General features: G+C 41.8%; 1 protein-coding gene across 2 annotated transcripts in view; it reads left to right on the forward strand.

The window, feature by feature from the left end:
- The window catches only part of GLIS1 (GLIS family zinc finger 1), a 287,616-nt gene extending 264,523 nt beyond the window's left edge, over positions 1 to 23,093 (forward strand). For both annotated transcript variants that reach the window (XM_050962313.1, XM_050962311.1), the window contains exons 8-10: positions 8,477 to 8,661; positions 18,189 to 18,356; positions 22,467 to 23,093. In XM_050962313.1, coding sequence (XP_050818270.1) covers positions 8,477 to 8,661; positions 18,189 to 18,356; positions 22,467 to 22,603 — 490 coding nt within the window. In that variant the 3' untranslated portion in view covers positions 22,604 to 23,093. The remainder of the gene's footprint in view (positions 1 to 8,476; positions 8,662 to 18,188; positions 18,357 to 22,466) is intronic.
- The last annotated feature ends 406 nt before the right edge of the window (positions 23,094 to 23,499 follow it).

A 23,499-nucleotide genomic window follows, 5' to 3' on the forward strand; every position in this document is an offset into this window, starting at 1 on the left:
TTGATTTCAGACTAATTCTCCAATTTCTCAAGGTCATCTTGAATTCTAATTCTTTCCTCTAAAGTGCTTGCAGTCCCTCCCATCTTGGTGTCATCTGCAGATTTTATAAGCATACTCTCCACTCCATTATGCAAGGTATTAAAGAAAATATTGACTAGTACTGGCCCCAAGACAGACTCCCATGGGACCCTACATCTTCCCAATTTGATGCCAAACTATTGATAACGACTCTTTAAACACAGTCTTCCAAGCAGTTGTGCACCTACTTTACAGTAATTTAACCTACATTGTATTTCCCTAATTTGCTTATGAGAAGGTCATGTGGGACTATGGCAAAAGTCTTACAAAATCAAGATATGGCATGTCTACAGCTTCCCCCCATCCACTACGCCAGCAACTCAATCAAAGAAGGAAATTAGGTTGATTTGGCATGATTTCTTCTTGACATATCTATGCTGGCTGTTACTTAATCCTCTAGGTACTTACAAATGGATTGTCTAATTATTCGTTCTAGTATCTTTCTTGGGTATCATAGTTAAGCAGACTGGTCTATAATTTCCTGTGTCATCTTTGTTCCTCTTTTTAAAGATAAGTACTACGTTTGCCCTTCTCCAGTCTCCTGGGACGTCACTTGTCCTCCATGAGTTCTCAAAGATAATCGCTAATGGTTTTGAGATTGCTTCAGCAAGTTCTTAAGTATCCTGTTGTGAATTTCATCATACCCTCCTGACTGAAGACATCTAACTTATCTAAGTAATCTTTAACCTGTTCTTTCCCTGGTCTGGCTTGTGCTCTTTCCCTCTTGTTGTTAATTGTGTTGAGCATCTGGTCAGAATTATACTAGAGCAAAATAGGCAATGAACACCTTGGCTTCTACTGTCATCCATTATTAGCTCTCCTTCCCTGCTAGGCAGGGGTGAAAGTAACTTACAGCACTTACCGGTACTGCTGGATTCCTGAGGGGGCGTGGCCTCATCCGGAAGAGGCGAGGCCTCAAGATTTAAAGGCTGTGGGGCACTGGCTGTGGCTGGGAGCCCCAGGGTCTTTAAATCAACCCAGGGCTCCCAGCTGCAGAGGTGGCTGGGAGCCCCCGGGGCCCTGGGACAAATTAAAGGGCAGGACGGGAGGCTGCAGGGCCCTGCATGGAGATGGGGCAGCGGGACAGGGCGGGAGGCTGCAGGGTCCTGCATGGAGATGGTGGGCAGTGGGGCAGGGCGGGAGGCTGCCAGAGCTGCGGGCGGGATTTAAAGAACCCAGAGCTCCTGCTGCTGCAGGCTGCCCAGAGCCCTTTAAATCCGGCCCATGGCTCCGGCGGCCGGGCTGGGGCCGGGATTTAAAGGACTCAGAGTTCCCGTGGTTGTGGGCAGCCCAGAGCCCTTTGAATCCCACCCGCAGCTCCGGCGGCTGGGCTGGGGACGGATTTAAAGGGCTCAGAGCTCCCCGCAGCGGCAGGAGCTCTGGCCCCTTTAAATCCCAGCCTGGCAAGGCTAGGGGTTCCCCACAGCTGCGGGAGCTCTGGGCCCTGTAAATCCGGCCCCAGCCCAGCTGCCCAAGCCGCGGGCGGGATTCAAAGGGCTCTGGGCCGCCTGCTGCAGCGGGGAGCCCAGAGCCCTTTAAATCCCTGCCGCGGAAGCTGGCGGCTGGGCTGGCACGGCTTACTGGCTCTTGTACCGGACCATACCAGCTTACTTTCACCTCTGCTGCTAGGTAAAGGACCTACACTTCCCTTTGTCTTTCTCTTGCTTCTAATGTATTTCTAGAACCTCTTACTGCCTTTTATGTCCCTTGGTAGGTGTAACTCATTTTGTGAGTTTGGCTCTCTGATTTTGGCCCTACATGTTTGTGCTGTTCTGTTGTACGCCTCCTTAGCAAATTGTCCACGTTTTCACTTTTTGTAGGATTTCTTTTTGATTTTCAGGTCATTAAAGAGCTCCTTTTGAAGCCATATTTGCCTCTTACTAGTCTTCCTGTCTTTCCTTCACTGGGATAGTTTTCTGTTGTGCCTTGAATATTGTCTCTTTGAGACACTGCCAGCGGTTCTGAGCTCATTTTTCCCTTAGAATTTCCAAGATACAGCTTCGCTGCACAACAAACTAAACATACACAAAGTCCAGCAGACTGACAGAAATGTGTTTTTCAGCTTAACTGCTGCATAAGAGAAGATGGACATATATGGAGAGAACACCCACACTGAAAGGGAGAAAATTAGGTATTTTACACAAAATGCATATAACAAGAAAAATGCTCTCACCCTAGCAGTGACTTTGTCATCACAATCTCAGTTTTGGGCTGTGAATTAAACTTTGGAGGGTGGGGGGTTCCCGCTTTAAAAATATGTTCTGTTGGCACTTGATCTGCCTCTGGGTTGTTAAAAATAGGAGACTAGAAACAGTCTGATTCTCCTATAGCCTGTTCTCGTGTCTGCCTTGTTCTCTTTTACCAAATTTCAGCCTCCTCAATTTCCCTGATTTGCGCTCTCTTCTCTTAGTTCTCTCATCCTTAACTCATGTTTCCAGTGGCTCAAGTAGTTCACTTTCATAGTTTTGGTCTTGACTACTGGCTGAATCTCTATAATTAAATCTATTGCAGGTTGTCTTGTTCAAAGACCTCCTGCTCCTGATTGCCCTGAACTCCCTTATGGATGATTGACTAGCTGCATGTTTATCCTCTGGATATTGACTGTGATGGAATTAAGGAAGATGATGCTGGATTTACTGTTTGGGTCATGGCACTCTGCTGTGGAAATAGGTCTTTCATTGTTCACTGTTACTTGTGTGGCCTGCTCACAAATCACTCTAAGATCTTTCTCAGCTCTACAGCCTGCAGACCTACCCTCCATGCACAGACTCGGCGTCCATGCCCTGCCTGCTCCCATCATATGCAGTGGAGCTATGGTGTTTCTGTTGCATTTTGGGCCTTTCATGGCACCAGAGGGGGCCAAAGGATTTTATCCACAATGTGTACAATCATGTAGTTCAAATTTGTAAATTTGGAATGAAAGGTGCTATGTTAAAATGTAAGATTCTTATAATTGCATCCCTAAATTGTTAATTGCCTGTTGATGAATCTTTAGATGAGGAACACATTGGATGTGCAATATCAGATCAAACCACTGGTCCATCAAATCTAGTATCGTGTCTCCAACTGTAGCCTATACTTGATGCTTCAGGGGGATGGCGGGGGAATCATATTACCTGGTCAATTGTGCAATATTCTGCAGGGGTGAAAGTGGGTAGAATTCTTCCATGACCTCTTGAGGCAATTAGTTTACATCCTGAAGCACAAGATTTGACTACCCATTATGTAGCATGTATAGGAGTAAGTGTTATTTTTGGCCATAAAATTATTTAACCCCTTTTAAAATCTACCTGTAGTATTTGATTCTATGAACTCTTGTGGTTATGAATTCCACAGACTGACTACATGCTGTGTGAAGAAATAGTTCATTTTATTTTAAATTTACCTGCCATTTACTTTGCTAAGTGACTTATTCTCATTTGATGGGACTGTGTGGAAAGAAGGGACCAGATGCTTTATTGTACCATTCATAATCTTAAATACTACAAGTAAGTCCTCTTCTCCTTTGAAGGCTACATAATCCTAGTTTTTGCAGCCTCTCATAAGAAATCCCTGCTATGCTGCTCTGTGGCTCTTCTCCAGATGTATTCATTCTCCATGCTCTCTTTATGTTGAGGCAATCAAACCTGATTAAAATACTTCCAATTTTACCATACTTTGATATAACATCCTTACGTACCCTGGATACTTTATGCATCCAAGCATACAAGTTTCTTTTCCTTTTGCCACTTCAACGAGCCATTCACAATAATTACAAAACTTTTTATCACCACCACCCTGTCTCGGTCCCTCAAAAAGATCGTACAAGTTTAGAAGCTAGCAACATATGTAAGAAATTCAAAATGTTTTTGCTAAACAGCTTACACTTACACAAGTTCAATTTAGTTTGTCATCATGTTGTCCAATCTCCCAGTATATCAAATGAATTCAGTTTCTCACAAGCCTCTATGGGTTTTGACTGAGCAGAGCAATTTAAGTGTGATCACCAAACTAATTGTTCACTTCTTCCTCCCAATCACTAATAAAGGTATTAAATGACATAGGCAGATTACTATTTTCTTGTAGTATTTTTAAGCACTGACACCATTCTCAGTGCTGCACAAAGCACTGAAGATACAGTTCCAGTTCCATGAAACTTACGGTTTTAGTGGAGAGACAATATAGACCAAAGAGTTACAGGATGACTAGAGGGAGCTTATCATAACATGTTTCAGGGTTTGCTGTTCTGGCTTATTTTTTATTTAATGGTGTGTATCAGAATTTCTGATTTAGGTGGGTTACCATAGGTGCTCAGATACTATAGTGATGAGTAAGTATAAGCACCAATATCAAATAGAATCTATAGGCTGGGGATGGGGTTTTAAGGAACAATTTGAATGAAGAGAAGGTGGTGGATTGGTGCACCAAGGATCACAGGAAAATTCAGACGTCAGTATGGACGAAGGCACGAACACAAGAGTGGGAAATGGATTAAAAGGGAGTAGTTAGGTGGAAGCTTGGACAGAACATGAGTACTAAGACATGAGAGCAGAGATGTAGGGAAAGTGGAGAGGGCAGATTAGTGCATTTTTACTGTATATTAAAATCTGGTGAATTTGTTGATTATATCTGCAACATCTGATTTCACTCACCTCTGTCCTGAAATACAGCCCCTCTATGTAAGCCAGAGTAAACAGGGTTTTAAAAAACATAACAAATCTAGTAGGGACTGGGAAGGCAGCACCCTCTGCCTCCAAATGCAGGAGGAGGTTGTGAGTGGAAGTTTAATTGCTCTATGGCTGCTCCCACAGCCCATAAGCTGTCATACAGTCCTGGGCTCCTGTGCTCCACGTGAGTTTGAATCTGTGGGAATGAGGGCAGATGATCCCTGCAGCCCTGGATTTGCTGACCTGTCCTTTGCCCATCCTCATAGCCATTCTTAATGCTACAGAAGACAGAAGAGAACATGGGTTGCACAGTCCTTTCACAAATCTTCTGAGCCTGTCACAAATGTGTAACAGATCCATGGTGGTTCTTGTACACTTATATATTTACCCATGAGAAGAGGTGGGGTGGGCAAAAGATTTCACCCTCTCTGAATATAAATATTCCACATAGTCATGGGACCTAATTTTTTTTATTGAATTTAATATCTACATTAAAAGTATATATTAAAAAGCCAAAAGACAGAAAATGTACAGAACTATACAAGCAAAAATGAAAATAAAAAATGTGGTATATACGTATTTAATATTAAAATCCAAACCAAAACAAATTGTGTCTCTAGTACAGTGTTAACAGGAAGTGTCCAAACGATTAGATCTTGAAGCAAACATACCGGAGGTACTGCCTGGGAGTTTCTGATGCAAACAGCTGTCCATACTGAGGTCCTTCTTTAAGTAGTTTAGTGTTTCTTCTTCTATACAGAAGCCATTTCTTTTAAAACTGTTTCCTGTAGCTAATGCATAATTTATTTAATCTGTATCTGGAATGATTTCACCTGCACACCAATAGCAGCTGTGCCAAGGCAACATGTTTAGAAGACAAACACTCTAGAGAAAATGAGAAAAGGACACCAGAAGCCTGAAACGGAAAGCTAGGTCCATGAAAAAATTAATGTCTTCTTCTATCACTCATACATACACAGGATTGGATTTTAGGGTTGATCTTGAATTGAATCTTGAACACTGAAGTTAATATTTTGTTAAGAAGAAAATTTCATCGATAGGTCACGTGTTCATATTTAATCCTAGTCAGCAGATAGTGATCGATCTATCAGGGATCGATTTATCGCGTCTTGTGTAGACGCAGATAAATCGATCCCCAAACATGTTCCCCTTCGACTCTGGAACTCCAGCTCGCGAGAGGCGGAAGCGGAGTCGACAGGGGAGCGGCAGCAGTCGACTCGCCGCTGTCCTCACAGCCAGGTAAGTCGACCTAAGATACGCTGACTTCAGCTGCACTATTCGCAGGGCCAGTGCAACCATTTAGGCAAACTAGGCGGCCGCCTAGGGTGCCTGGTGGTTGGGGGCACCTAAAAGCCCCCTCAGGCAAGGAGGTGGAGGTGAGCTGGGGGGGGTGCGCGCGCGCGGAGAGGGTTGCCCGCAATAACGAGGGGGGGCGCACAGGGGAACCGCTCCGTGCCCCAGCTCACCTCCACTCTGCCTCCTCCGCTGAGCACACAGCCCAGCTCTAAGTCTCCTCCAATCAGCGCCGCAAGCCTGGGCGGGGAGGAGAATTAGAGCAGCGCCAGCGTGCTCAGTGGAGGAGGCGGAGCTGAGGTGAGCTGGATGGGGGAAAACCCAGGCAGGGTTAGCTGCCGGGGGAAGGGGGGAAGTCTCCCCAGGCAGGTTAGTTGCCATGGGGGAACAGGGAGGAGAGGGGTTAGCTGTCGCGATGGGGGGGTAGCTGCTGCAGGGGGGGCTCCCCAGGTGGGGGGCTGAGTTAGCTGCTGTGGAGGTCGAGGTTAGCTGGGGGGAGTGCAAGGTGGAAGTTTCACCTAGGGCACGAAACTTCCTTGCACCGGCCCTGGCTATTCACATAGCTGAAGTTGCATATCTTAGGTCAGCTCCTACCCCCCAGTGTAGACCAGGGGTTAGTGATAGAAAGTTATTCCTTGGCCTAAGGAAAATGAGCTGGAAAGGTGCAGGGGATCTTAATTCAGCTAGATACCCATATCAAAATGAACACCAATTGATACCCTTATTTGCTGTCTTACAATAATGGGGAAAGATTACAGCATTGTGCCAAGTATTGTATACTCTGCTGTAGCTGTTCAGACAGGGTGAAATCCACTTCACCCACAAGTAACACAAGTTTTAGAGACGTGACTGCAGACCAACCGGGGAAATTAAACCCCAGCCCACAACACAGGACTTGAATGGGATTCACCTTAGGCTCCAGTTATATAGATTACTATACTGGGGCCACTGGATTGCATACACCAGTGGTTTTCAACCTGTGGTCCGCAGACCCCTGGGGATCCTCAGACTGTATCTAAGAGGTCCGTGACAGATTGTTGTTCCCATAGAACAATGGTTTTCAACTTGTAGTCCATGAACTCTTGTAGGTCTGCAGACTTTGTCTGAGATTTCCAAAGGAGGCCATACCTCCATTTAAAATTTCGTAAGGGTCCACAAATGAAAAAAGATTGAAAACTACTGGCATATACAGATGTTCTCTTCCCCCCCACCCAACCTCTACCTTGTGGAACCAACCATGGTCTGTAGTGAGCAGACAGCTCTGCCTGGCTGCTCAACCAATCTACCCCCAAGAGGCCTGTATGCAGGGGTGAAGTGGTGTTGAGTCACCACTCGGACAACGCCTTCCCCCCCCACTTTAATAAGCAGTCTGTAACATTCAGTATCACAGCCATTACAGTCACTTATAGAAAAGGGGGAAAAAGTTAAGCATTTGTTTAAAAGTATAATTAAATTCCTCCCACACATTAAATATGAGAACGGATCTAGAAAACGAAAGAGCTTAGAACAGCTGTGCACTTCCAGATTTTCCGTGTCCCTGTAAGACTGAACATTTAGCTTGAAAAGCATCTGGACCCAGGCCATTTAATAACGCTGCTTTACTTCTTGCAGTCCCTTTTTGCATGGGGACATGCATGCTGTCGGTGACCCTGTTATGCACTTAATTTCCTTGTTTTTTACTTTAGTGTCTTTTTGAGTAGCTGTTGTTTTTTTAATTCCCTTTCAGAAGTTGTGTCACAGTGGTACCTTTTGGCACCTTACTGTGCCTGGGCTGTTGAATTTAGTTATATTCTGATCACTATTACTTTGTAGGTTAGTTATATTTGCTTCTTGAACCAGCTCTTATGTGTTATTTAGGACTAAGTCAAAAATAGTCTTACCTCTTGTGGGCTACTCCAAGGAGCAATTTTTACGGTGTTGAGATATTGCAGAATTTTGCACTTCATGATTATTTTACTCCCAGACAGATCTATTTGCATCAATGGTGTAATGGAATTCAGAATTAGACCCTAAGAGATACCTTTTCATTGCAATACATGAGAATTTAATCAAGGAATACCTATTCGCATTAAATTAGTCTCCGCCTGTATTTTCAGATCCATTTGTCAGTTAATAAAGTTTTTAATTAAAGCTGACATTGCATCTAATTCTGAAGTCAGACAGCTTGCTGACTAATAGTATCACTTGTGAACCCAGAAGTGTGAACAATATGGGAAGCCAGTGTAAAAGATTGTAAATTAGTTTCTAATTTGCTTTACTACTGGCGTACACCTGAAAGAAACATTTTATTGTTTATTTTTTTTAAATATCATTTATGTCAGCACAAATTGTAAATAAAGTTCTCTATCTTGAATCACTATGGAAATACTGCCTAGCGACTTTCAGGTATTTTATTTTCTCATATTGTAATATATGCTTTTTCTCTTTTCTTGTTCTAGGCTTTCTCCAAATATTCTTTCACCTCTTGTCAGTCCTCTGAAAACACTAGTTCCACCTTCCCTATTGCAGAAACATGGTTCATCATCACCACAGACCCAGTCTCCAAATGGGCAACAGTTTTCAGGAATATCAAATAAACCTTATGCTCAGTTTCAAAACCAATCTGTACAACAGGGACTGCAAGGTAACTATATTTTGAGTTTTCCCAGCTGCCGTATTAGTGTTTTAATTATTACAGTATTTGGCAACATTGTCTGATAACATTTTCATGTACGCTCCTATTTTTTGAGTGTTTTGAGTCCCATGGGGCTGTAGTTTTCATCAGTCAGATCAGTACATGCATTACCTGGCAGGGGTGGGGGGGACGGATAGCTCAGTGGTTTGAGCATTGGCCTGCAAAATCCCAGGTTGTGAGTTCAATCCTTGAGGGGGCCACCTAGGGATCAGGGGCAAAAAAAAATCAGTACTTTGTCCTGGTAGTAAAGGCAGGGGGCTGGACTCAATGACCTTTCAGGGTCCCTTCCAGTTCTGTGAAATAGGTATATCTCCATGTATTATTATTATTAACTACTTATAATGGGGACAAATTATAATCAGTAATAACAAAGCTGTGCATTTATATAGCACCTTTCATTAGGGGATCTCAAAGTATTTTGCAAGCACATATTAATTACATCCCAAAATACCTCTGATTTAAAGACAGAGTAAAAGATTTAACTCTGGATCACCCTTGAAGCTGTAACTGTTTAGTCTATCAGTCTGTGTAGTATTTAGGAAGCTTTAAAATGCACCATTTATACAATAGACTATAATGGCACTTTCTGGTATTACATTCATTTAGTATGGTTTGAGTACTACAGAGACAGGAGGTCTTGAGTTCTAATTCTAACTCTAACTCTGTCACTATCTTGTTGCGTAGTTTAGGTAAATTATTTATCCTCTGCATTTGAATTTCCCAGTCTTTAAAATAGGGATGATGCTTATTTTCCTACCCCCAAAGTTGTCTTCTGAGGCATTAGTGTCTCTGCAATGTTTTGAAGGTATACATTAGCACTTAATATTATCACAGATTACTGTCATAATGGAAGCTTGGATATTTAGATAACGTGTTATATAATCCAGATACTATATTGCTTACGTATGGTAAATATTCATCATATTACAGATGGACAGGACAGCTATCTGGTTGTAAAGTATAACCAAGCATATAAGTATACCCAGGCAGATAACCAGATTCTCAGCTCAGTTCTCAATTGTACCATTGTTTGAATAAGGCATTTTTCAGAAACATACACTTTCATTTACAATAAATATATCAAGTGAGCAGAATGACTTGCTTGCTATTCTTTGAATGTTTTAAGGCCAATTTTCTATAAAGTTTGAAAAAACAAGATTCTGATATAGGCCTAATGGCAGGGTACATCTCTAATACGTAAATAGCAAAAAGAACAGGAGTACTTGTGGCACCTTAGAGACTAACAAATTTATTTGAGCATAAGTTTTGTGGGCTACAGCCCACTTCATCGGATGCATAGAATGGAACATATAGTGAGGAGATACATAGATACTTACCTCCCTTTCCCTCTTGGTCTCCAGGTAACATTTTAACCTCTAGATTGGGTCAAGTACCATAAATACTCTAAAACTGCTTGCTTAGTTTTTGCTGTTTGATTGGACTTTGTCTGAAAGGCAAAAGCATGTTATATTAAATGATTTGTGTAAAACAAAAAACTCACTAAACCTGACGCTCAACAGATTATTCTATTTTAAAATGACTAACTCTGAGAGGGGGAAAATGGCAGATTTATGATAGCATATAATCAAGTATGATTGTTATTATAATGAGCTAAATAACTACAAACCACAAGAGGACAGATTAGCAGCTTATTATAATGACAGAAACAAATGCATAGACAGAACAAGTTTTGAACCACTTAAATAAATTGACTTTATTCCTTAGAGAAAACCACATTTCCCATTTGAGCAAACCGTTGCTTTCTGACTGCTGTGTTGTGTGGTTTTGAAAAAGGAATAATTTTCCACTTTAACCAAATTTTGAATTATTATTATAAATTCATTATGGAAAAAGTTCAAAAATCAATTCTGAGTAATAGCCTTTGAAACTAATTCATCTGTAACCCATACTTTGGCTTAAAGTTACTTGAAATTTTCTTTCAGTTCTTTAATGGCAGTTTTTTAAATGGGAATCTTTTAGTCAAGTTTGTTATATTTTTACTGTAAAAAAGGAAATTCTAAAAAATCTGTAAACAGTCAGTCTTTATAGAAGCACGTTAATGTTGAGAATTGCTATGGGTTGTCAATAATGAGAAGAATGATAAACCACAGTATTTGTGTCTTTAGCTAGTTATAGTAAAGTCACATGGAAATTATTATACACTGAAAGAATTTGGCAAGCAAACAGCATACTGCATTTATTTATATCTGACATAATTTCTTGTCAGAGATTTTATGGAATTTGAAGAGCTTGGATTTATTTGCACATACATTTAAATGACATGACGTATATGAGTTGTAGTTTAATAGACATATTCCAGTCATTTGCTCATTACATCATTCATTTAAAAAGTGCTTCAGGTTTTTTAGGTTATGGCTTGGGGAAATAGAGGCAAGCAGTGTGTTTTCTGATGTGGTTAACTACAGCTATTTTATCACAAATGATTTCAAAGCAAAATTGGAGCTAAATGTTATATTTGGAACGCAGTTTATTCCTTATTAACTGTTATACTTCTATATTTACTGTACATAAAATATTTAACAGTGATCATTTAAACTGACAGGCATTTGGTAAATTCTTCAATTGGAACTTAACCTCAGAAAATTTGATTTAAATTAGACAAATAGAACAAAAACCATTTGGAAAAATATCAGCAGAGCTCCTGTTTCCAAATGGGTACTACCCCTCTGCACGCTTAGAACAGAAAAATTTCTACAAAAAAATAATTCTTGCACACTTCTTATTTTAGCCACTTGAGAGATTTTTTTTTAAAGAATCTTTAAAATGTTCCATGTTTAATTAGTGTTGAGTCATATGTGGTTGTTAATTGAACCATAATTATTGTCTGGGGATTGGTCCTGCTCGGAGCAGAGGATTGCACTAGATGACCTCCTGAGGTCCCTTCCAGCCCAGATATTCTATGATTCCATGATTTAAGCCTCATCTTAGCTACTAAATACTACTCTGTATTATATTGAGAGACAATTCCATGTAGAAGCAAAGCTTTTCATAGAACTTAAAGGAATCAAACTAAAATGGAATGAACAAAAAGAACCTTTCTTACAAAAAAATTGAAAAATTATATATTACATGAAGACCCTGGCTTAGTATTTCCTACGCAATTAAATTAGAGTACCCATAAACAGTAAGTTTCATTTCCCGAGGTTTCCTAAAATAGTCTTATTCAAAATCTCATTCATTTATGACATATCTTATTTGGCTAGAGCACACATTGTTACAGAGGTTCCTTTGCCACTAGTACATATGCAAATGTAAGGTAACAACTCAGATTGTCCCAGTTGTAGTGCTACTGAAACCAACTCCTGGACTAGCAGATTTACTTTCAAACCAGTTTCACTTTCATCTGTGGTCTAATGACTTCTTTTCAGCAACACTTCATATTCACCCAAGTTGGTGATTAACTTCCCTTTATTATCAACATGAAAGATCACCAAGGGATTTGAGCCTCTAAAAATATTTGCTGGCCTTCTGAGCCATTCCTGGTTGCTGATGCTAGCCACCCAGAGCAAAGGAGAGTTTGTTGCAAAAGCCAACCCATCTTCCCACCAAAAGAAGCTATCTATCTGCATCAGAGGATTGCACAAGTACCTGGCAGGAAGTGGCCCTACCATGTTGCAAAACCTGTCACCAGGGGGAATAGAGGAGTTCTCATCTGAGAAAGGGCCTTCAGGGTGGTAGTGATGATGCGGAATGAAGTGAAGAAACATGAAACCGTAATTTCAGTCATCATGGGTGGAGGTGGGGGCTTCTGAAAGCTTAAAAAAAACATGCCTGCCTCAGGGCAGAGGCGAATGGATGTCAATGAGCTTCCTGCCTTCCATATCTCCTAATTCCCAGGAGACTCTGTTTACCCAATTGGGGCCACACATCCTATGGATGTTACTACAGATGGTTTGGCTGAGCTGATGAAGAGTAAGAAGGAATATTATATTGAAGTAATTTAATCCTCCTTTTTCTCATGTCTCCCCTACATGTGCTCAGAGACCCTTCTCAGTGAGACCAGTCACACATTTTGAGAAACACTGATCTAAAGTAGAGAAAAAGCCAAAATCTCACTCATGTATAGACATAAAATTGACTTTTCTGTCCTCCATCATTTAGCATTTATCGTGTCCGTGTTTAAGTGCCAGGAGAATCTGACTTTTTCTCATAAATTGAATTGTGTGCATGCAAATCAAGTGCATTAGCTACAACTGTAGTTGCTTACAATTTCACAGGCTAGGATGAAGTCCCTTTGAATGAATATCAGCTCATCTTGTCATTCCCAGTAAAAATGCCACCTAATGAGTCATTTGTGATGTTATTCCAAAGATGATGATTCATATTATAAACATACCGATAAGTAATAAAATTACTGCTTGTTAGCTGTACCTCTCAAATTGAACAATGACATGTTGTACAAAAAAATCAGTGCATGAGGAGCACAAAATGTGTTGCCTGATCAGCTGTCTTTCTGGACAGAAAAGCTGTCTTGAGTGTCCCTTTTGGTTATTAAAAATCTGTGTCTCAGCTTCTCTAGTTGAAAAAATTATTGGGACTCTGCCAGCTTAGACACACTCTAGAAGCTGCTTTACCCCTTCTAATGTTCAGCCTTAAGGAATCAGATGTTTAGTCTTGATGCCCTGTTTGTCCATTTCTCCCACAACCATTTCCATGCCTTTTACCATGTTGTTTCTTATGCCTGGAAATTGGAATACCTTCCCATCTGGTCCTATCACTTTCCTTATTCAAGTCCCTCTTTAATGCTCATTTCTTCCACAGTGCCCTCAAGTGAGCAAACGTTTCTGACAACTCTACTCATTTGAAAAGGATTAAAACTCCTACTCCTGCTACCAATATTTGCATATTCCTAAACTGAGTTGTTACCCGGGGTTCTTTCAACCCAAAGCTCTTGGTAACTTTACACTGTGCGAGGAGGTGTCAGGAAATAAATCAGGGGAGACACGGCCGTCTGACCAATAGATGGCTGGCACAAACAGGACAACACAAGAGTACTTTCTCTTAAAGCTAAACTTTACTTAGGGCTTGTCTACATCAGAAAGTTGCAGCGCTGGTGAGGGAGTTACAGCGCTGCAACTTTGAAGGTGTACACATCTGCAGGGCACCACCAGCGCTGCAACTCCCTGTTTGCAGCGCTGGCCGTACTCCCGTTTTGTCTCGGGTGTAGAGGATCCAGCGCTGGTGATCCAGCGCTGGTAATCCAATGTAGACACTTACCAGCGCTTTTCTTGACCTCCGTGGAAGGAGGAAGCCTCTGGTAATCAAGCTGGTCTCCTTTCCCGGTTTGCTCTCTCGTTCCCGGAGCCCAGAGCAAGCAGGACTCCTTCCCTGCGGTTTGCTGGGTGGCTCCGGGAACGCGAGAGCAAACCGCGGCGAAGCGGGTCTCCTTTCCCGGTTTGCTCTCGCGTTCCCGGAGCCCAGAGCAAGCAGGTCTCCTTCCCTGCGGTTTGCTGGGTGGCTCCGGGAACGCGAGAGCAAACCGCGGCGAAGCGGGTCTCCTTTCCCGGTTTGCTCTCGCGTTCCCGGAGCCCAGAGCAAGCAGGACTCCTTCCCTGCGGTTTGCTGGGTGGCTCCGGGAACGCGAGAGCAAACCGGGAAAGGAGACCCGCTTCGCCGCGGTTTGCTCTCGCGTTCCCGGAGCCACCCAGCAAACCGCAGGGAAGGAGACCTGCTTGCTCGGGGCTCCGGGAACGAGAGAGCAAACCGCGGCGAAGCGGGTCTCCTTTCCCGGTTTGCTCTCTCGTTCCCGGAGCCCAGAGCAAGCAGGTCTCCTTCCCTGCGGTTTGCTGGGTGGCTCCGGGAACGAGAGAGCAAACCGCGGCGAAGCTGGTCTCCTTTCCCGGTTTGCTCTCGCGTTCCCGGAACCCCCCTTGAAGCCGCCCAACAGCGCTGCAGTGTGGCCACATCTAACACCACTTGCAGCGCTGGTTGCTGTAAGTGTGGCCACTCTGCAGCGCTGGCCCTATACAGCTGTACTAATACAGCTGTAACAACCAGCGCTGCAAAACTTTAGATGTAGACATGGCCTCCGTCTCAAGCACTTACACACGTCTGCAACAAGTTAGTAAAACACCCCCAACCCTTGATAATTACCAAAGCTGAGTGTGGCTTTCGAGTGATACAGCGGCAGCCCGTCTGACGCTGGGGAACAGAAGATGCATCCAGAAGAAGAGGCCAGTCCCGAAACGAGTCCCACCTGTCTCAAGCTTTTCCCCCTTATTTATACATTAGTAATTAAAGAAACCTTGTTAAGTAAGCAGTTTCAAGCAAGAGGTTTCTTCTGATTATTGATTAACCAGGTGTGGGTTTTTCCAGAACTTGCAGCCTTGAGACCTCAACAGACATTCCTGGGGCATATCCTACTCTTTGAAAATGCATGTATCAGCAATTTTAACTCAATTCTTATGAGGAAGGATGTGGAGTCAAGCTTCCCTTTCAGTGGCATCCAAACCCCCCTCCCCTCCTGCCTTGGTCAAGCTGAGACTTGCTTTTAACAGCTTGCTGACTAGGCTGTCTTTAACAATAAGCCATAGTGGTTTCAGGCACTTTACTGGTTTGCCAAAGTCTCCCCATACAAGTAACTGCATGATCATATTCCTGTAACTTTTGTCCCTCCTCATTCCATCCCCTTTCCGCAGTTTGCTACACCCACCAGCCACATCACATATACAAGCTCTGTAGAGAAGGGCCCAGGTCTTTTTCCTTGTATTTGTACTGGGAAGCATTTAACAAACACTGTAAAATCCAGTCATCGAATATTAAGATACTTTCATGACACTGCCTCTCCCTAGAATTGTCAGGCTACAGCCACCTAACCAGTGCCATATCAGGCTGCCTGTGTGAGGCACTGGTGTACACCCAGCCCACTACAGAACATATCTTGATTGCTTTTGGTAGCTATTTTCAGCCCTCCTCATTTTACTGAGTGTGCTCGCTCACTCGTTCTCTCTTCCCCTGCCCCCTGTTTCTTACTGGCCAGTTATAGAGTACAACCTCAAGCTGTTCAAAAGAAACCTTATCCATAAGTCTTGAAGAGCAGTGGTGGATCCGGCTACCTATCTAAAAGCTTGTCCAAAGTGAGTTTTAATTCAGTTGTGTTGGGCTATTGGCTGATTTCTAAATCGCAGTGTCTTAGCCTGAGGGACCATAAAGATATTGAATTGGTTTAACAAAGCATGCTGGCTGAGCATGATGAGAGAGACCGTGATTATAGGGACATAGAAAATACACATGTGCCTTCCCTAGAAGTGATTTGTTTAGCAGGCAGTCTGGAAAGTCTGATTGCTCCAAGCTCATAAAGTGCTCATTTAAGCCAGTAATGCCTCATTTGAAGCCAAGTGTCTAATGCTCATCCCTAAAGTTATATAGTGATTTTAGAAGGTGCGCAGAGAGGATTTAACATTTTGTAAATATAAAAATCAGGATAACTATTAACATCACTCAATACGCTACTGTACCTGAAGCTTCATCACAAGATAGTTTAGCAGCCTCTCATAAGAGCTCTTTGATTCTTTGAGCCAGTCTCTCCTAGCATTACATAGAGGTGACTGTTTACTTGTGCCAGGGGAGGACACACATCATTTAATATTCAACATTCCAAATTTCTAGGCGTTCTTGCCTACTGCAGAAAATATTTGTACCATTGGTAAAATGTGCTTGGTATCTTCCTCTGGAATAGTCGTCCTAGTACTTCAGTCATGAAATATCAAAGTGTGTTTTTTGTGACGAGGGACCGTAGTTCTCTAGAAATAGGACACACGATGCTTGCAGGGTCAACCAAAAACCATGTAAACTAGTCAAACTTCCATACAAAACCTACCCTTTCACCCCAGCTAGGTATGCTTACATCATTATTAAAGAAATTGCACCAGTTAGCCTGATGTATAACAGTCTGCAGTAACTGTCAGAGTTTTGTGAACCGGAAGGAGTTTGTTACAGTCTGCGGATTGGTAATTGGTGTATTTGAGCAGCGTAAGGCATCCAAGTGCTTTGGTGATAAGCACCACTGTTACTTTTTAAATACATGAAATTAACCCCAGAGTTGAAACAGCAGGCCAGTACTTCAGCTGATCAGTGGAGCAAATCAGATGTATAGCAGCTGCAGATCTGGCCTGACATCTTCCTTTGATAAAACTGGAGAGAAGACTTGTGACTTTCCTGGAGGAAAAGTTTCATTCTGCCTGTGTGTGGGAAGGAGAAAAAAAAAAAGAAGAAAAAGTGCCATTGCCCTTTTCACAGGAAACATGGAGAAATTCTTATGACACTTTCTGCTAAATGGAAAGAGAGAGAGAATCTGACTTCATTTAGACTGGCTGTTCGGAGAAGTAAGGATTCAGATTAGAAAATAATTAACTTTAACTGTGTCATTAGTGTGAGGGATGCCCTGAGAACCACTTAGTGCACAGATTTGCCGACTGCTCCGAGCTCACATTGGTGAGGCTGAGTCACCACCTTGTTCTTTCAGGATGCTGGCACAAAAAACTCCACTCTCCATTTACAAGTACTTAGCATGCTCTTTGCTTCTAAGTGACTTTCTGCATGAGGCAGGATTTACCTCTCATTTTTGGCAGGTTTCTGCTGGTGCAAGCCAGCGCAGGACCCCTCGTGGTAGAAAGCATATGAGACAGGAGATTCTAGGGAAGGAGGAGACACTAGTGGCCCCAGAATGGATTTTGCTGGCTGGGGACGGAATGGGCCTATTCAGAACCTACCCTGAGCAGCTTCCATTGGTGGGATTGCCAAGGAGCCCCAGCTGCAAGCTAGAGAGATCCTTCCCTGGCATAAAGGTCTTGAAGTCCATCAGAATGCAGGGTAGAACCTCTGGGCCAAACCCTTCTTGCCGGATATGGCCCACTGTGACTAGTGAAATTGTCTCATTTGAAACAAGATATCACTTTGAAAAAGGAGAGGGTTGAAGTATTCTAAAAGGTATTCATAAATACAGTTATCTCCTGCAATAAATAATTCATGCTGGATCGTAAAAGGCCTTTATTCAGTTACAAATCAAATAGGGTATCTCAGTAAAATACTGCATTATTTAATTCAGGTAAATTTAACGGTAATTCATTATAGGCTCAATCCCACAGTGTGCTGAGCATCCTGGCCCTGGTCCAGCAAAGCATTTAAGAACATGCTTAACTTTAATGAGTAGCCCATTAACTTCAGTGGGGCAACTCATTCAGTTGCTCAAAGTTAAGAATGTCCTTATATGCTTTGCTGGATAGGGCCACAGTGCTCAGCACCTTGCAGAATCAAGCCCAATATAGGTTTTATGTTATATTATTACACACAGTGTGTATAAATATGTAAGTAGAATAAAGGCTGTGGCTTGATCATTTTTCCACAGTTAAAACCCTAAGGATCTAAAACCCACAGTAGTAATGAAATGCTATGACAGAAATGAAGCTAATACCATCACAGCAGTGTTAAACTGTGTATGCAATATCTGTTTTCAGGTTACCAAGGCAGCTTTCACTCAATACAAAACTGTTTCCACTACGGAGACTGCTACAGAACAGTGGAACAGTCTGTCAACAGTGATGCGCTAACAGGGGAGTCCCATTGCTTTAATCCTTTGAGACAGAATGGGTGTCACATACTCAATGCACCTTTAGCTTCAACAGGTAATTTATTCTGATTATGAAGAGTTATCCTTGTGATTTTTTTTTAGAAATAAAAAAACACTTTTTGTCTTATTACATAAAATGCAACATTTCACTAAACTCAGTTCTTCAGGAAAGTCGATTTGTTTTCTTTTATCCTACAGTATTTCCGCGACAGCTAAATTCTCCTCTTGCTTGTGTGGATAGACCCAGTGACTTCAGTGAGCTTTTGGGCAGCTCACTAAAAAGCCAATTTTGCCCTGTTCCCTTAACATTTATTGTAAAGATTGGGTCAACATTTACACTAAAAGCCCTACCTTCAAGTGTCCATAAGTCATTTCAGGCTGCAGTTCATAGTCAGGGTCTAAGTCTCGAAACTGGATTTTTATGTTCCCATGAAATTCTGTTAAACATTACTGGCTTCAGGGACTTCTAGTTCACTTTATTAAAAAAAAACAAAAAAAAACCACATCTCACTTTTTATTCTTCTGATATGTATCAAATGTAAACTAGTGACTATGGGAATTTTGTTTGGAAAAGTGGCTATTGCACATGGGTAAATTTTTTCCCCAGCCATATATTTGCATAATTGTAAAGTGCCTAGAGGTATACTATCAGAGGGGTAGCCGTGTTAGTCTGGAGCTGTAAAAAGCGACAATGAGTCCTGTGGCACCTTATAGACTAACAGACATATTGGAGCATGAGCTTTCGTGGGTGAATACTCACTTCGTCGGATGCATGCGTCTGACGAAGTGGATATTCACCCATGAAAGCTCATGCTCCAATACGTCTGTTAGTCTATAAGGTGCCACAGGACTCATTGTCGCTTTTTAGAGGTATACTAGAATCATTACAATCTAGTGAATGAGCTCCCATATAGAACTGCTCGTGTTTCTGAGGGATTTTTTCCTATTTTTAAAAACCACAGTGAAAAATCATGGAAGTAACACGACCCAATGTATTTTAAGCAATGCCATAGCAGTGAAACAGTAGCAATTCCTCACTCTTTACTTAGGCAAAACTCACTGATTCCAAACATGGTTTTTTGTTTGTTTGTTTTTTGTTTGTTTTTGGTGCTGAGTCAGACTTTTATTTGTAACATTGAGCTGTGTTTTCTGTCATAGAATCATAGAAAATTAGGGTTGGAAGGGACCTCAGGAGGTCATCTAGTCCAACCCCCTGCTCAAAGCAGGACCAATCCCCAGACAGATTTTTACCCCAGTTCCCTAAATGGCCCCCTCAAGGACTGAACTGGAGGCCCTGATTCAGGAAAGCATCTCCTCTCAGGACATTGCTGAAAACATTTGCTTAAGTCCTTTCCTGGACTGGCATCTGAGTTAGGACTGCAAAATAAGAGCTGACATTCGTACCCCATTGTGAGGAATCTCAGTTCAGTGTGTGTGTCGTGTTACATGCTAAAAAGTATGTGCAGCAATAACTAGCAAAAGGGAAGAGTTAACCATGCAGTTTCAGCCTTAACTTTGATTTTTTTTGTGATATTCATAAATCTGATGTTACTAAAACAGTTTTAAGATGTTAAAATTTGCTGTTCAGTTTAGACAGAGAATAGACCAAATATACTTTCTAAAAGAAACTGTCAGAGCAAAAAAATAATAATGTGGCAAAACACCAACTACCACAACATTTGCTGTTTTTGTCTAGGGCTAACCTGTTATGGTTTCTCAGCAATACTTTTATTTTTAGAATGGTTGAGGTATCCAAATATTTAGCGTTTGAAAAAAATAAATATATGGGAAATATAAATCTTGTCTCATCTTTCTGTGTAAAATAAAACCGTTCAGGTTTGCAAGATTCATCAAGGCTGTGCTTTAATTTTTTCAGGGTTTTATAGCACTATTAATATTAATGGAGATCTCATCTCACAGGAATGCCAAATGTGACTGGCAAACAGCTGTTCCATGAATTACATTAACAGTTAATAAATTTTTTACTTCGTGTTCAGGGCTTTTGGATGGTTTACACGATCTGGAATCTAACCATGATTTCTGGGGTGTATGTTTATCTTGGTTTTTGCCCATTTGTGGTTGTGTACCCCTTTGTATGTGGGCCCTGTCAGATAGAGAAAATTAACATAATACGCACCCTTCCATAAGTGAATAGAATACTGTGCTCTTCAATTAGGTTATATACACAGTACTGCGTTGTTTTCTACTCTCATTTACTTCAGATTTACTCTGTGTATCAAAGAGCAGGCTTTGATCCACAAATTAGTCAACTCTTGGTGAACTAATACAGTAAACTAGTATAAATCACAAGGGGTTGCATAAGTACAAGTGAGTGCAGAATCTAGTCTCTAATCTATTCAAAAACAAACACCCCCCTAACTAATTCACTTATAAGGACCTGATTCTACCATCCTACTTAAGGCAAATCTCTTTGATGTTAATGGGGGACTTGCCTACATAGGGCTACAGAATCAGAGTCCATTATTAATTATATTATGTAGAACCTAAAGGCCCCAACCAAGATTGGGGTCCATTGTGCGCAATCCTGTAAAAACACATAGTACGAGACGATCCCTACCCTGATGAACATGCAATCTAAATAAACAAGGGAAACAAAGTGGGAGAAATGAAGTATCATCTTCATTTTATCAATGGGAAACTGAAGCACAGAGAGATTAAGTAATTTGCCAAAGCTCACACAGAGAGATGGTGGCAAAACAGAAAACTGAACCCAAATCCCAAGAGTCTCAGTCCAGTGTATTAACCACAAGAGCATCTTTCCTCACATACATTTGCAGTGGATATGGATGTGATTTGCAGTAAATATTAACATGTTTTCCATGGCACGCAGTCAGCTGCAAGTGCCTCAGTAACTGAAATGCAGCCTTCCTTCATATGCATAATAGTTGGTAATCTGTGCTGAAGAAATACGGATATGTCCTTGTTCTGAAGAACATACAATCCTTTCGAAAGATACAGCCAAACATAGACGAGGCTGTCTGAGGTGCATCAGTGCTTCATGCAATAGATGGGGTTTGAGATGTATTTGGAAGGAGGAAGCTTAGCAAGCTCCTCAAGGCCACACGGAAGAACACTGGGCTTTGGAGAGGATAAAGGAAACAAAATGGTCAGTAAAGAGGAAAGCTTGGGCACAGAGAGAGGAGCAGGTATCTCAGCAGTGGCAAGATTTGAAGAGGAGAACTTAGTCAATATCACATTAAACTGTTTCTGGGAATGGGATTTGAAGAAATCATTTTACACAAGGGAAACTATTCAGGTATATTGGACTAAATTGAAATCCACTTACCTATGTGTGTTCATAACTATTCTTGCTGCAGTCAGCATCAGGTACAAAGTGCATATACTGTTTCTTTTCAAACAAGTAGTATGGAGCGATATGTATCATGTCAATAAGAGTTCAGCCTGATTAAGAATTGGAGACAAAATCCTGCCTTCGCTCAAAACCATGCTATCAGTAGGAGAGCAGTACCAGCAGAATGGAAGGTCCATTGGAGATGCCGCCAGTACAGGTGGCCAGAGGGCACCATGCTTCACAACGCTCCTTACCAAGGGAACACCCTGTGCCCCTGATGCTGACTCAAGAGTGCACGCAGGGGCACCAGGAGCCTGACAAAACCCCAAATTGTAGAACGCAGGCCACACCCTAGGGAGCCAGCTGATACATTAGCCAGATTCCTCCAGGATCTCAAGAATGTATGGGGCACACATGAAACATTCCCAGTCCTCAAAGTGCCTTTAAAAGAGAAAAATATACAACACAATCTGTCTGCAGCACTTTCAGAACACTATCTAGGATCCTTGTCCATCCATTGCTTTGGCATGTCCTACTAACAGTAATTCCTCCGGAGAGGCATACTCTGACACACCCACACCAGTAGCCAGATTATCGAGAAGCCTCATTGTAAATAAACTTCACTCACACAGGGGTACCCGTACAAAGCAGTGAATGGAAATTCATGCACAATGACACAAATTGTGAGGTTAGTTTTCATAATGTCTAACTGAGGCGTTGGTGGTGAATTCTGCTGTCTGATTAATGTGAGGCTTCACTACATATCTCTAGGAGTCAGACTTGTGCTTCCTGCCTCAACCCTCGTATGTACTGTGGTGCTAAATCATGCTCATATGCTTGTCCTGCTTTCAGGCTACGATGTAATTTCTGAAGCACAATGTGGGTCTGAAGAAGCAGTCACCAATGGAACTGAAGAAAATGGATTTTTCCCAAATGGTGCTTTTGATCCTTGTTTGAATCACATTCCTTCCATCTATACAGATACCTAAGAACAGCTTTATCCTTTGTTTCCTTTATTATTACTATTACCGTATACGTAGTAACACAATGCTGTTCCAGTACTTTTATTTAGTCTGTATCTCTATGTGCTCATTTAAACAAACACCTCACATTTACCAATCCATTGTATAAATGAATATACTGTATAAGAAAAATGATTGGAACCTGTTCCTTTGCTGTGGCACTTTGGATTTCATGCTTTAAGGGAACGAGGAGCATTTGAAACAGCTTGTTTTATCATTTCTTAGTAAGAATGTAAATGTAAGTTATATAATAACTTGTAAAGATTCTTTTTCTGAAATGTATGTTTTCAATTTGAGACTGTTGTTCCCTTTAATCGTTTTAGTTTCATTCATTGGACATTTTCTTGACTAAACGGACTTTTTTAATCACAGACCTCATGTATATAAAGCCTTCATTTGCTCAGCTGGTTTTATATTTTCAGTTTTACAAGAAAGCATTAAAAACTGGATACAAGTATACTGTTGTTTCTTACCTTCAGTCTGATAAACCCTGATCTAGACAAGAAAGGTGCTCAATTATTTAACCTAATAGACATATTTACCTCTCAGATAGCTGTACACAGTCTAGGCCAGGGGTGGGCAAACTTGGCCTGAGGGCCACATCAGGGTATGGAAATTGTATGGCGGGGCCATGAATGCTTGTGAAATTGGGAGTAGCAGCATGGGAGGGGATGAGGGTATCATAACCTAGTCCCAGATTTGGACCTTAGCGTCCAAAATATGGGGGTTAGCATGAAAACCTCCAAGCTTAGTTACCAGCTTGGACCTGGTAAAGCTGCCACCACCCAAAAAATTAGAGTGTTTTGGGGCACTCTGGTCCCCCCAAACCTTCCCTGGGGACCCCAAGACCCAAATCCCTTGAG

The sequence above is a fragment of the Gopherus flavomarginatus genome, chromosome 7 (genome assembly GCF_025201925.1).
Source record: "Gopherus flavomarginatus isolate rGopFla2 chromosome 7, rGopFla2.mat.asm, whole genome shotgun sequence".
Taxonomy (NCBI): Eukaryota; Metazoa; Chordata; order Testudines; family Testudinidae; genus Gopherus; species Gopherus flavomarginatus.